At 47.0% G+C, this 15,184-nt stretch overlaps 1 protein-coding gene across 1 annotated transcript in view; it reads right to left on the reverse strand.

The window, feature by feature from the left end:
• Window positions 1–3,165: 3,165 nt before the first annotated feature.
• Drc3 (dynein regulatory complex subunit 3) overlaps window positions 3,166–15,184 on the reverse strand; it is a 36,083-nt gene continuing 24,064 nt past the window's right edge. Inside the window, exons 8-12 of the mRNA XM_028776570.1 lie at window positions 13,127–13,258; window positions 10,346–10,416; window positions 8,735–8,858; window positions 3,646–3,777; window positions 3,166–3,356 (exon numbers count right to left, since the gene is read on the reverse strand). Coding sequence (XP_028632403.1) covers window positions 3,243–3,356; window positions 3,646–3,777; window positions 8,735–8,858; window positions 10,346–10,416; window positions 13,127–13,258 — 573 coding nt within the window. The 3' untranslated portion in view covers window positions 3,166–3,242. The remainder of the gene's footprint in view (window positions 3,357–3,645; window positions 3,778–8,734; window positions 8,859–10,345; window positions 10,417–13,126; window positions 13,259–15,184) is intronic.

Consider the following 15,184-nt stretch of genomic DNA (forward strand, 5'->3'; position numbering starts at 1 on the left):
CTATAAGAACATATATTGGATATGGAGATATTTGCCCCGCCCTGAGTAGCCAGGTATGGCTCAGGAAAGGTAGAAGCCACTGGGGTGCTGGCTGAAAGTGTGATAGGCCTGGGGAGCCAGATGGAGTAGCTGGTATAACAGATGAGCATGGCCCTGCTCCCCTTGGTCCTTTGAGCTCACTGTTTTGGAAAGAGGTGTGTTGGGCCCAGGATGGGGAGACATGAAGGCTTATGGATGGCAGAGAGCTAGATACCACAGTGCCTTCCGCAGCACCACTGTATAACCTTGCTTCTTTGAGGAAGTTGTACAAACTCTGGAACCCTTTCATGCTGTTTTGTACTAGCTAGGTTTTTTAGTATCCTTAGCTGCTGAATCCCTAGTCCAGTTGGTAATGTTTGGAACAGATGGTGGTGGGCCTTCAGAGAACCTGCCCACTCTATAAAAAGGATCTACCACATAATGTTAATTTCTGAGATGTTTACAGATTTAGAAATGTATCTGAAAGACATGAAAATGTACTTAGAGTAGCACGCATGGGAAATCAGCCCATGCAGGGGCCAGGGGCAGGGGACAGCTCTGAATAGTTTGGAGAATTTTGTACTTAGGTAAGGCACAAGTGCCACCTAACAAGGTGACTGAGAACTTCCTATAACAGCCTATGTCTATATATAAAAAAAAATCCAAAACTAGAGTAACACAGTAACACCAGGCATGATGCTGCATACCTGTAATCCCAGCATTTGAGAGGCAGAGGCAAGGAGATCTCTGAGTTTGAAGCCAGCCTGGTCTACAGAGTGAATTCCAGGCTAATACATAGTAAGACCCTGTCTCAAACAAACAAACCCCCCAAATACAGGAGTGTCAACTCAGAAGGCACCTTCATGAGTAGGAGAAGGCACACCCAGAAGACATAAGGTTGTTGAATGAGAATTCTAGGTGGGGGGGGGTACCTCCCTAAGTTGTATATGGGAGAGGTTCCTTAGGTACACACACAATATACACAGGTCCCACTGCTGTTGGCTGCATGCCAGAACCAGAACTGGCAGCTCCTTCCCTACTAGCTGATGCTGGCTGGTTGAGAGCACTGTGCAGGCTGCAAGGGGAGACTTCTCACCAATGATCCTGCTCAGCCACGGAGCTCATGTCTTACTGTCAGCATTCCATCCATGCAAAGTCTGCATAGGCGCAATAGTGGCATGATACATGGGTACAAAACAACTGTGTTCCATTTGGATTTATGACCCACTCCACAGTGGGATCCCATGCCAGGACAGAATCTGTGTTAAAGGAGGTCAAAGGTTTTAGTGGAGAAGCTATTGTTCTCTTGTTAAATGAATATTATTCGACTAATTGACTAACAAAATATGTTCGCTCTCTCTGGGTCTTTCATTCTTGCTCTTTCTCTTTCTCAAGTCCTTTTTTTTTTTTTTTTTTTTTTTTTTTTTTTGGACAGTATTTCTAACCCAGGCTTGTCTTAAATTCACTATATGGCTGAAGATTCACTATATGACCTTGAACTGATTTTCCTGGGATTACAGGTGTGCGCCTGTCTTAGGGTTTTACTGCTGTGAAGAGACACCATGACTAAGGCAACTCTTACAAAGACAACATTTAATTGGGGCTGGCTTACAGGTTCAGAGGTTCAGTCCATTATCATCAAGGCAGGAACATGGCAGCATCTAGACAGCCATTGTGTAGGAAGAACTGAGAGTTCTACATCTTATTCTGAAGGCAAACAGAAGACTGGCTTCCAGGCCGCTAGGAAGAGGGTCTTAAAGCCCATGCCCACAGTGACACACCTACTCCAAGGCCACACCTCCAAGTAGTGCCACTCTTGGGGCCAAACATATTTAAACCACTACAGTGCCCCAGTCTGCTTTTCAAATTGGTTTCTTATGTTTGTGCTTATGCCCAGAGGTTTTTGCTGTGATTGGCCTTAGTCAGCAATACTTCTTTTTCTATTAAAGAGTGGTGGCTACTGTAGAGACGCACCTGATCAAACTCCTGGGAACAAGTGGATATTGAGTTGTAGCAGCCACTGCTTGGTCCTGAATGCATGAAAATAACTATGCCTCTCTAGCAGTCACCCTCACCAGGACACAAGGAGCACTGTAAAAGAGGCAGAGGACACGGCATGGCGCATGAGTCCTTCACAACACTGGCTCAATAATAATTCCTGCAAGGCTGCTGTCCTCCCTGGGAATGCATATAAGTAGTTAGCAATTGCTAGAGGGAAGGCAAGACTCCTTCTGAAGATTGCCCATGTTCCATAAGTACTCCTAATTAAGTCCATAGGCCATTATGTTAGACTTGGACAGAAGTATTTCTTTGGTCTGTTGTTGCCCTACCTGAGGTAAGTAGAAATAAACTCCCCAGGAGAAGTCACCCTGTATCCTAAAAAGCCTATGTGTCAAATGCCAGTGCCCCTGAGTCTTGCTATTGGGTGGCAGAGCTGCATGGGAGATCTTCAGGTCATTGAGAATGTGCTATCAAAGTAGATTCTGAGTCCCCCCGACCCCCATCCTTCTTCTTCAGCTCACTTTTTGGCTGTGAAGTGGGTCATTTTGCTCAAATTGTGTGCGCCTGCCATGATGGTACCAACTGATCACAGACTGGACCCTGTGCAACTAAAATCCAGAATAAACTCTCCATAAGGTGATTGCCAGTGATGTCTGTTACAGTGATGGGAAGCTAACACACATGGGAACATGGGAGTTCTAGGAGCACTCTCCACACAGCCACCTCCACAGTCTTAGCAGCAGCCTCTGCTTCCTGTTGCTGTGTCTAGTGCAAGGGCCGTGTACCTGGGTAACCAGTCCCTGATTTGATCCGGATCAAGTTCTGAGCTAAAGGGCACTGTGGCCTCTGCTTTCAAGAGCAACCCAGGCCTCAGTGCTGTAGTGGGGAGCATCAGTTCCTTAATTCCCTGGTCCTCATCATCCATAGTTGGGAAAGATAATGCATGCAGCTCATGACAGCCACGGCCAGCGGAAGAGCACTAGCATGAGGTTAGTGGTCTGTCATAACCACACCTCTGGCTGATGCCAGCCCCCTAGACATGTTTGTGTGGATGTTTCAGGATCTGCTCATACATGATCTCTCTCTAGGAGAATACTGACATCAGACCTTTATTTTTCTCTGTATTGAGAGTTATTACCAACAGTGTTGAGATAGGGGTGAATGAAAGAAATCCCAGGTCTCTCGGGGAAATCCATGCTCTAGAGGCGATCTCTGGCTGACACCTAGTCTATAATGTCTCCACATTCCAGGTTGTCCAGTTCACTCTGCATGTGGTCGACGAATTGATTGATCTCCTTCACTCGCTTACGGTTCCTCATGATCTCATCTTTGTGAATCTGGGGAATGAAAGGAAAGCCAGGGCACAGTGTCTATGATAGCTAATGTCATTTACCGAGGCCCAGGAGAGGGAGGGAAGATGTTTAACCTGAGAGCCCCACCCACAACATGCACTGCTGGTCTCTCTGAGGCAGGAGTTACACATACAATGAGGTATGACTGGGCCTCAGAATTCTACAACCCTTACCTCTTTTTCTTTTCTCTACTTTGTTTCTCAGGGAAAATAGCACACTCTGATTGGTGAAAACTCAAGCCAGCTGGGCGGGCGGCTCGGTGTTCGTTGCTCACCTTGTCTACTAGATGTGCACACCAAGAGTTGATTCCAGTCACCAGCTCATCTTCTCGGTTGTCAATCTTCAGGAGGTGGATGTCATGTGATGCCCCAACAGCATTAACAATTGTATCTTTGTCAACAAAAAGCTGGAAAGTGAGAATGTCCAAATGAGATCATGTGTGTTATTATGGCCCGAGCACAAAGAGGCCCCTGGGAGTTCCCAGGCTGTGGGACACACCTAGTAGAGAACCCATACTGTATCAGTCACTTTGTGCCAGCTCATCCTCAGGCAACAGCCTGTTCCCCAGCCTGAGCTGTGACAGGTGTCATGCTGCAGTCCTCATTAAAAGTATGTTTTCTCCTGGGAGATGGCAGGTGGCTAGCCAAGGAAGCCTTACTGGGGATATCAGTTCTCACAAAGCCTCTTTCTAGGTAGTCCTGAACCTCTGCCAGTCAGGTCTGACTGAGGGTCTCCAGGCTGTTCCAACCCTGGGCCCTGTAAGCTGATAGGTATCCATCTCCTATATGTCTTCCGCTGCTTCTCACATAAACAGAATCAAGCTTTGGTTCCACTGGGGTCTGCTTTGCCTTGGCTTGTTCCTGGCACTGTTTGGTCCTTATAGAGAGCTAGTACAACTCTTCACCTTCTAGTGAGCCTGGCAGGCTCTAGATGCAGGCTCTGGCTGGAATGGGGGAAATCCAGCACAATCATTCCCAGGGGCAGGGGAAGCTTGTTTGAGGGTCTGATGAAGCAGTGCTCCACTCTGAGCCCAAGGTACTTGGAAACACAAGAATGGCAAAAGACCTGGGTGTCTTCTGTTGAGAAACTGCAGATAGAGCGTACATAGGGGAGCATGACTTATCTGAGGTACACAGGGTTTCAGGTTTTGTAAGATTTGACTTTGGAATATCTGCATTATCTTTTTATAACATGACCACAAAACAGAAAAATCTGAAATCCCAATGCACTCAAATCTATTTGGATTTTTGGGTCAGAGAGAGAGAGAATGAGAGAGAGAGAGAGAGAGAGAGAGAGAGAGAGAGAGAGAGAGAGAGAGAGAGAGAACACGAGAGAGAACGGTACTTTCTTTGTTTTGCTTCTTTTTTTTTTATAGTATCAGTTAGCCTAATAATTTCTAAAAATATGTTCTGTCTGATCCTGAAATGTTAGTGTTCCTACATAAGGAAATATTCTTTGATCAAATACCTCCAGGCTCCCAAAGTAAGATTCACGGGGCACAGAGTGTCCTGAATGCTGTACAATGTTCTCTGGGAAACAACCTGCTTGGTTTTCTCTCTCTTGCCTTCTTTCTTTTCAGCTTACTGACCACAGACTCTGGTGCAGAACAATGTCTGTGGGATGTTAGTTTGCCACAGAATGCCATGTGAGAAATGCCAGGTTATCTGATGTGGGACAACGGATCAGCACAGTCACACCATAGAAACGACAGGAAGCCATTCAATTCCTTCTAACTGCAGGCAGCAGGCCCAGGCTCTGGGAAGGATCAGAAGATGAAAACTGCACTGGGTACTCAGGAGTAAGTGTCCTGAGGTCTAGTAACAGGCTTCTTTTATTTTTGTACCTTTATCTTTAAAGTATATTTAAACAAGACCCAAAGATAATATGGATTTTTCCCATAAACTCTGCTTGCTTATTACAGTGTTATATAGTAAATAACATTCCATTATATACAAATTAAGAGTATGCATAACTGAACACTATTTCATAATATGGTGCACAGGCTTGAAACTATGCAATATTTAATCTTCAAGTAGCTCAGGAAAGAACAAACTTTATCATTAAGACTATCACTTTAAAAGGGCCTCACCTTAAGTCTCTGCTAGGGTGTTTCACTGAAACCATTCTTTGTTCAAGGAAGAATGCCAGATGCTGGGATGAGAACACATCCACTTAGGCTAATGAATAAAACACTGTGACTAAATGGCCACAATCAAGGTCAGGTCATTTAAAAAAGCAGACTCACTCTTCAGTTTGGACACATTGTATCAACCAGAGCTGGAACCTCAATGAAATAAACATTTCCTGCAACTTTGAATTTCATTTTTTTTTTTTTTGGTTTTTCGAGACAGGGTTTCTCTGTATAGTCCTGGCTGTCTGTCCTGGAACTCACTTTGTAGACCAGGCTGGCCTCGAACTCAGAAATCCGCCTGCCTCTGCCCTGCCTCCCAAGTGCTGGGATTAAAGGTATGCACCATCACTGCCTGGCTTGATTTTCTTGAAAATGGTTACAGAACACTGTTTGTAAAGATGACAGGACTATTCCAGGTCATAGGTTATGCCTGTGATGCTATCCCATCAGGGAGAAGCACTGACACTGCACATGCATACATGCCCACACATGCTCTCACTCACCATCAAAGACTTGAGTATCATCCAGCACTAAGTATATAAGCACTTAAGTCCCAACCAGTGCTCCAGGTTGCAATAGCGATTACAGAACAAGGAAGATAAAACCCCCACTTTCAGGTTCTGAAATGTCTCTTGGATACTTCATACTCAGCTTGGAGGTTAGTTCACTGGGTTCTTCAAGCAGCAAGCCCCATCTTCAGTTGCTGACTGTCCTGCCACAGCCCCAGAAGAGAAGAGTCTTGAAATGTCTTGGCTTTCCTGTCCTGGGCTGACAGGATAGTCTCTGCCTCCTGAGTGCTGGGATTAAAGACATGTGCCACTATGGCTTGGTTTCCCATGAAGTTTTGAAAGCAGTAATCTATTCCATCTTGCTAGTGAGTCTAAAACTTTCTTAGCAGAGAGGCAGAGCCCCATGACCTAGTGCCATGGGTGCCCCCAAAGTGCTTGCCAGCTATGGTGACTAGGGAAGGCTGCAGTGCTCACTACAGTCACAGGCCCAGCACTGTTCATCAGACAAGACTCAATTCAGACTCTTGTACCATCCCCAACTCGTATCCATGAACCTCCCTTGCCCAGTGTTCTCATCCATAATCTCACATGATAATGGTGCTTTTTTTGGTGAGGAAATGAGGTAACATGTGGTCAACAGGCTGGAGAGTGGTAATCCTCTAATGAAGAAACTTTGTTCCCAGATACTACAGTACCAGACAGGGCCACTTGGGTGAGAGGGAATGCTAGCCTGCCTCTCTGTTAATGACCTCTGGGGCCCAGATTTTACTGTGTGTTATAGCCCCTAGGGAACAAGCATGTTTCAGTGATGTTTTTCATAGTGTGTCACAGACCTAGGGACTCTATCATCCCATGAGGACTGTCAGAAACTTCAGAACCTCTCAGACGAGACTAGCTTCTTGGTTAGGGCAGGGTAGCGTTTCCTGTGTGCTAAACAGTGAGCTGTATAAGTAGCTTAGGGAGAGCAGGTTGATGTGACTGTGACCCTGCATCTTGCTGTTATGTTGGGTGTTGGTCCTAGTCTCAGAACAGAGGTTATGGAGTCAAGACTGCTGGCCTTCTATCCGCATAGGTCAGCCCAGCTCCTGGGAAAGTAAATATTTAGTGAATACATGTTTTCATCCACCCAGTTCCAAGATCACCCCTGGCTGTTGTGCTGGAGGCTCCTGCTAGTGCAAACAGGAGGTCCATGGTGATGAAAAGGCTACCTCTGCCCTCCCTCACAGTTTATGTACAGTATGAATAGTTGTAGAAACAAATTAACATGAAGCAGGGTTTAGAACTATGATGAGCTTCTGGCCTGACCGATGGGGTCTGACAGAGAGACGGTTGTTTAAGAGGTACTAAGGGAGGGCCTTTCAGGAGAGCTAACACGTGAGTGGAGATCTGAATGGCAAGGACAAGAAAAGCACAGAGACTGAGGAATGAACATGTCTGCCAGACAGATTGTGTACTGGCTAGTTTTATGTCAACTTGACACAAGCTGGAGTCTTCAGACAGGAGGGCACATCATCTGAGAAAAATGTCTCCATGAGATCCAGCTGTTGGGAATTTTCTCAATTAGTGATCAATGTGGGAGGGAGGGCCCAGCCCATTGGGAGTGGTGCCACCCCTGGGCTAGTGGTCCTGGTTTCTATAACAAAGCAGGTTGAGCAAACTATGAGGAGCAAGCCAGTAAGCAGCACCCCTCCATGGCCTCTGCATCAACTCCTGCCACTAGGTTCCTGCCTTGATTTCCCTCAGTGATGGGCTGTCACCTGGAAGTATATGCCAAATGAACCCTTTCCTCCCCAAGTTGCCTTGGTCATGCTGCTTCATCACAGCAATAGAAATCGTAAGACAGAATGTCAGTTAAAAGGAGGACGCCTGATGGATGGGCATCAGAACCTGGGGTGGGGCTGCCAATGGAGGCAGGCCTAGACCAGAGTGTCTGAGACATAAGGGAAGGAACGCTAAGATCATGGTGGGCTGGGAGAGGTGAGAGTTGTATAGTCTGGGTTTCTAGTAGAACTACCTGTCTGCATACGGAGAACCGTCTATAAGAAGGCAGCAAGGAGTCAGCAGGCAGGCAAAGGGCAACTGGAACATGGCCTGATGGCAGTACAGTGATGTAGAGCAGCTAAGAAACTAAGTCGGGTACGAACAGAAGCAGTTTCCTGAGGGCAAGTATTGGACCTGTGCCCATTCATGCCTGCCTGAAGCCCTTTCCTAAGACATCCATGTGCTGCCTCTGCTGCCTCTGCTGCTGCTGCTGCTGCTGCTGCTGCTGCTGCTGCTGCTGCTGCTGCTGCTGCAGACTCATAGATGCCTCCTTAGGTGTAGACATGTATCCCTAGTATGTATTACTATCTGCCCTAGTGGAAACTGGGGCAGCCTGGTGCCTGACCAGACATGAGGCTTGTGGGTATACCAGTGTTGCAGCTCTCCACCATTAAGATCCCTGAGGGAAATTTCTGGCTGTTACCTCTGTCTGTAACTGTGCCAGAAGACTCCATAGACAGAAACTCGGGATAACCACCTGACCATCCTGACACCAACTGTAAGCACCTTCCTCAGCAGTCAATATTCCTGCAAAGCAGGCTACTGTCTCCTTGACATGAGGAAACAAAACCTCTAGGAGTTTGTCATGATTAGACAAGCCATGAGTAGGGCTGGATTTCACTTATCTATTTGCTGCTCCCCCAAAATGTTCACCATGCCGCAGCCCCTCTACCCCTACTCACCGCCCGCACATCATCGGGTAAGTCCTCATCCATCTCACCCTTGAGGATCTTCTCCAGGGTGTTGATGGCGATCTCCAGGAGCTTCTCATGGTGATGGTTTTCCAAGTCCCGGCACTGAGCGATCCTGCAGTTATGAGTTAAAGCCAGGGGCAGGGCAAGCCAGGTGGCTGGGCCTCTGATGAACAAGGCCATGTCATCCCTACTAGATAGAGAGTCCAGTCTCTAAGCCTTAGAGTCTAAGGGTTCGAGACCTGCCCTGAGGTGCTAAGAGTCATCATAGCCACTGAGCTGTCACCCACATGCATTGTCAGGTCCCCATATCATTCCTGTCCTTATACTGGGTCATTACTGTCCCCCAGTGCCAGCTCACCTCAGGTCCTCAGTCTGTTTCCCCATCCCCATGGCTTCCCAACATTGCTGAAGAACTCCCTGGTCTCCCATAATCTCTTACTCCTTCTCCTGTAGCACCTGGAATAAGCTTGAGGATTTGTGTAGCCAGTTCCAAGCTTAAAGCTCCTGGGAGCTTCCAATCTCTGACATGGCCTGATGGTCTCATCTGATAACCTGTTCTCTTGGACCCATTCTTGGGGCCTTTGCACCACATACTGCTTCTGCTGTCTGGACTGTCTCCTTTGACTTGGTTCCTGTGGCTACCTGCAGGACTCACACTCTCTCTCTCTCTCTCTCTCTCTCTCTCTCTCTGTGTGTGTGTGTGTGTGTGTGTGTGTGTGTGTGTGTTTAGGGAGGACATTGACCCTGTACCTTGCACACCACTTGCTACCTCAATGACCGTGTGCTGGACTCTGAGCCCCAGGATGCTAGAACTTGAGTTCCTTCTGGGTGGTGCTTAGCACTTTGCCTTCAATAAAGAAATGTTCATGTTTCAAATGTTGGTTTCTAACCTTAACTATTAGCCTTGCTCCTTTTAACCTGTCCTGTCATCAGTGTGGGTGTGGGCTCATCCCAGGGTGTTTTCCTGTAATAAAAGGTCAGGCAGTGATTCTGAGATGTCAGTGCCCCCATGAACATCACCCACTTAGGAATACATGCAGTCCCTCTGTGCATCCAAACTGGCATTCCAGCAAGGCCACCAATGTTGAGTGTTGAGAACAACACTTCAGTTGCTGTGGAGCATCCTCTGTAGTCTACCAAATCTACATCTTTCCTCCCTCCTTGGTGGAAAGTGGTAGATTTTATATTCCTCTACTTTCAAAAAGGAGATGCCTACAAACTAGGGCCCGCGGAAAGTGTAAACACTTTCTTGGGGTGAGACTGTAGGTTTTTCTGCAAATCAATGGAGGATGAATATTTTGGGTAAGAACTGAAGTAGTATCTAAAGTGCTTAGTTTACTCTGTAGTACAAGCAAAAGGGGGTGTGGCCCTGCAGCCACCACTTCTTTGCCCAAGACTACTCTCTATTTGCCCTTTCTTTCAGTCCTGGGGATTGAACCCAGGGCCTCAGTTATGCTAAGCAAGCTCTCCACTGGGCTATCCCTTGCTTTTTATTAAAAGCCTAGGCCCCTCTGCTTTAGCTGCTCTAGAGGCCGAGACAAACTCAAGAGCCTATGGTGCCTTCCCATGGGTAAGGTAGGGTTGTCACAGAAAGGATATAGACTTTGGACATTTTCAATAAATAGTCCCACCAAGTCAGTGATGTTTCTTTCAAATACGTTTATGGTCTCCTAGAAATGATATAAAAGATAGTCAATGTATGTACCAACATCCTTTGCACCACCTCAAACCAAAGACTCTTAAAGGCAAATACCACCCTCCTTGACTGGCAGACGGCTAAGGATTGACACTCTTCCCCTACCCCCACCCCGGCTTCCAGAGCTCTGTTGCTTTCCAGTGTCAGATCACCACTCCCTTGAATGTTCATGCTGTCACTGTTTTTTTTTTAAAGATTTACTTATTGTATGTATATGAATATTTTGCCTACATGTATGTGCACCATGTGCCTTCCTGGTGCCTACAGAAGTCAGAAAGAGGCATTGGATCCTCTAGAACTGGAGTTACAAACTGTTGAGAGCTGCCATGAGGCTTCTAGAAACCAAATTCAGGTCCTCTGAAAGAGCTACAAGTGCTTTTGACCAATGAGCCATCTCTCCAGCTACTGCCACTGGGCTTTAGTTTTGTTTTGTCTTTTTAACTTACATTTGTGTGTGTGTGTGTGTGTGTGTGTGTGTGTGTGTGTGTGTATGTGTGTGTACACATGTGTAGGCCAGAGGACAATTTGCAGGAGTCAGTTCTTTCCTTTCACCACATGGGTCCCTGGAATCACACTCGGGTCATCAGGCTTGGTGGAAAGATCCCTTACCAGCTGAGCAAGATCATCTTGCCAGCCCTGTCCTGGGCCTTGTGTCTATGTAACTGCCTTCACCAGGAAAACGTATCCTGGCCTCACTCCCTCCTCTCTGAATGAACTCCTTCCTTCTAGGCCTCTCAGCAGCATCTGCCCATCTTCTCCACAAAAGCAACAGAGGGTCATTTCAAGAGTCAACTCTACTCTAGGGAGTTCATTTAATCCCTCAGCCTTTAGTTCCTCATATATGAGGCAGCTTTTCTGTGTAGTATCATGGTGGCTAGTGGGGTAAATTAGCTACATCATGCAAAATGATTTACCACATATGTGGCAGATCCAGGAGCTTGGGTAAGAGCTGACGGTCACCCTAGACTTCCAACAACTAGCTGCTGTCCCTAGTACTTAGCAGAGCACTTGGTGCCCAAACAGATCTCAGTGTTGTTAAGAGAATAATAAGAATGTGATTAGGAGCCAGACAGTGGTGGCGCACGCCTTTAATCCCAGCACTTGGGAGGCAGAGGCAGGCGGATTTCTGAGTTTGAGGCCAGCCTGGTCTACAGAGTGAGTTCCAGGACAGCCAGGGCTACACAGAAAAACCCTGTCTCAAAAAAACCAAAATAAAAAAATAAAAAATAAAAAATAAAAATAAAAAAAAGAATGTGATTAGGAACCCTCCTCCCCTGGAAGGCGCTTTTTTGACCCTTCATAGACCTCTCAGCATAGATGCAGGGCATCACAGGAGCCCAAAGTCTGTCTGTAGGCTGTACAAACGAGTTTATTCTTGTGTGTGTGCGCGTGCGCACACGTGTGCACAGCATTTTGGTGAATACAAGTAAGGTTGTTGGAAGCAGGGACAAGCATCTTCCAGCCTCAGGTGACCAGCAACATGGATGGCCAGGACGAGAGCATGGACTTTCAGTGTTTGGTTACTGAAAAGAATCTCCCTGCTTGAAAGGACTGGGAGCCCGCAGCAGCCCTCCCCTGCACGCACTGCTTCTGCAGTACTTGGGCAGAGCAATTCCCCGTGGGAAATGAGCGACTGCTGTGCTGTGTGACAGTGGCTCTATCCTGCGTAGGAAGTGCCATTTGATGTGTGAGGAATTGATTAGGCACCGTCTCTTGGCCCGGCTGTGACAACATCTGAGGAGGTTCAATTCATCACATCGCATCCAGCACTCCCCACCCCAGCCTGGCTGCCTGCAAACACACAAGTCACCCTGGCCACAGATGCTCTTGAGATGCCTGTGCTTTTCATTCTCCCAAGTCAGGGCCAAGTGACAGGTTCCTCACATTGCCCACCCTGAGACAGCAGGCACAGGCTGCAACACTGATGAGTCTTTGTTTGGCTCCCGAGCACAGGTCCACCTGTCTTTTAAGCTCCTGAACTTCCCCTTGGGTCTAATAAGAAATCTGTACTCTGCCGAGACTGTTCTAGGATGGAGGAGGGGAGATTTTCAGAGGACTAAGTTCACCTCTCATTCTCCACAAGAATCCTTTCCCAGGCAGCAAAGAGAGCAGTGTGTTCCTTTTCCTCTCTTTTTGTCTCTCTCGGTTTCTCTGTCTCCTCTCTTTCTCCCTTTCCCTCTCCCTCCTTGCCCCCTCTCTCTCTTGCATTGCTGAAGGATGGAACCCAGGGACTTGTCTGTGCTAAGCAAGCACTGAGCTACACTACCAGCCCCTGACTATAATGTATTTTAATAATTTTGGTAAGAAGTGACCGTGTCTGTCTGTCTGTGTGTGTACATGTGTGCTTATGCATGCATTCACATATGTGCATGTTCACATGCTCATGTTCAGCATATGGTGGGGTGCACATGTGTCTCTGGCCCTGTGTGCACACTGGATGAAGGCAAAGGCCAACCTCAGGCACCGTTCGACTTTTTTTCTCTCACTGGCCTGGAACTCTTCATGTTTGCTAAGCCATTTAGCCAGTGAGTGCTAGTGACCCACTAGTCTCCACCTATCCAGTCCTCTCCTGTGTGTCCACTGGGTCACACTGGACACATGGGGGAGGAGCCTGAGGAGGGCATGCTTGCAGGGTTCTGCAGCTGCGTGCGGAGGCCCCTGGATATATGCCAGTCTGGCTGTACCTCCAGCTGCTCCACCAGCTGCATCTCCAGTATCATGAGTGTGTTGAACAGCTCAGTGATGCTCTCAGTGCACTCTGTCAGCTTCTTCTCAATGTTGGGCAGATCATTCTCTTCCCGGATGGCATTTAAGTTCTACAAACAGAAATCCACACTTGGGGACTTAGTAGTTAATCATGTATGCGATGATTTGGTTTTATGGGTAAAAACTTGGAGACTAGAGATGAAGTGCCAAGTTCGAGTATCAGTCTGCCATGTGCTAGCTCTGAAAGCTTTGGGGATGCTGCCTGCTGCTCTGGTACACTGTATATATACAAAGGTACCTGAAAGTGGCAACCACGAAGAGAGCTCTCAGACCTGCCCTTACCTCCCTGGAAGAAGAAGATGAAATTCCTGTGGGCAAGGTTCTTCCCCAGTGCCAGGAGGAGGGAAGACAATCGTATTGGGAGAGATGGGAGCCAAGGTTGGGAGCAGTCTGTGCAAATCAAGCTTTACACAGGGATTCACAGGGCTGAATAGATGGCTCAGCAGTTAAAAACACTCACTACTCTTCCAAAGGACCTAGGTTCAATTCCCAGCACCCATATGGTAGCTCATAACTAAATCCTGTTCCTGAGACTCTGATGCCCTCTTTTGGCCTCTCTGGGCACCAGACATGCAAGCAGTGCACAGACACACATGCAGGCAAAACACCTGTACACATAAAATAGAAATAAATAATAATAATTATTAACTCATACCAGGCATGATGGCACACGTGTGTAATCTCAGCACTTGTGAGGTAGAGAGAGCAAATGCAAGAGGATCAGGAGTTTGAGACCAGCCTAAGATTTGTAGTTTGGGGCTGGAATGAGACCCTGTGCCAAAACCCCACAAACCAAAACTCAGAAACCATACAAATGAAAAACAAAAGAAAAGAAAAAAAGAAAGAAAATCCTAGAAAGAAGCAAAGTAAATTAAACCTTACCAGCAAATCCCATCTCTACTAACCACCGATGTTCTCAGAGCTTTATACACTTGTCCAGTCTGTGTTCATTGCCACAAAATCATATCTTGGTCAGTGACATATTGCATGGATGACAGTGGCCCCATCAGACAGGGATGCTCAAAAGTTCCAACTACCTAGCAATATCGTGGTGTTCCCACAGTGACAATCACCTAGTGACATACTTCTCAGAACGTATCATCAGCACAAAGTGATGTATTATCATGTAGGAAGCTTCCAGTCCTGCTTTTTGCTGTTGCTGATTTCTTTTGAGATAAGAGTCTCATGTATTCAAGGCTGGCCTTGAACTTATTGTGTAGTCGATGATGACCTTAAACTTTGATCTTCCTGCCTCTGCCTCCCAAGTGCTAAGATTACAGGCCTGGACTACTACACCTGCTTTATGTAGTATACCTATATAAGGACAGGTAAACTTGTGAAATAAAAGTTGCACACGCATCATTGGGCTTGAAGACCAGGTGTGTACAAGGTCTAATGGGGTAGATGGATAGGAAGAACACAGGACCAATCGGTAGGAGTGTGGCTGTGAGGGGACAAACTTGGAGCCCTCAGAGCCATGTGTTCTGGAAATTTCTACAATGTGGCTTCAACTTAGGCTGAGCATTGGAGGCACCTGGGAAGCTCAGGAATTCCCAAAGTTAGATCATACCCCAGCACCCTGAGTGTGTGCACCTGGGCCTAGGATGAGCTATTTCTAGGACAGCTTCTGGTGGACTGAGATACAGGTGGGGTGCTCTGAGTCGGGCTTAGTGGGGTATATGACCTGCCTCTCCAGAGGGACTTGTTTCTAGGGTGAGTCAGGCCCCAACCTGGTCTTCAGAAGGTGCAGATGGATGGCATATAGGCCTCCCAAACCTAATGTATCTAGGGGCCAGGGAAGAAATGCCAGGAAAGAAGTGGGTGGACAAGAACTGGGGACTTGTTCAGTCCAGAGACGGCAATCCTAATGACAAGTGCCTCCAGATAAGCTGGAAATCACACATTGTCTTTCTGTGAAATTTTCTGTTTCCACTGTGTGTGTGTGTGTGTGTGTGTGTGTGTGTGAGAGAGAGAGA

This window comes from Grammomys surdaster, unplaced genomic scaffold (genome assembly GCF_004785775.1).
Source record: "Grammomys surdaster isolate TR1022 unplaced genomic scaffold, NIH_TR_1.0 270, whole genome shotgun sequence".
NCBI classification, from domain to species: domain Eukaryota; kingdom Metazoa; phylum Chordata; class Mammalia; order Rodentia; family Muridae; genus Grammomys; species Grammomys surdaster.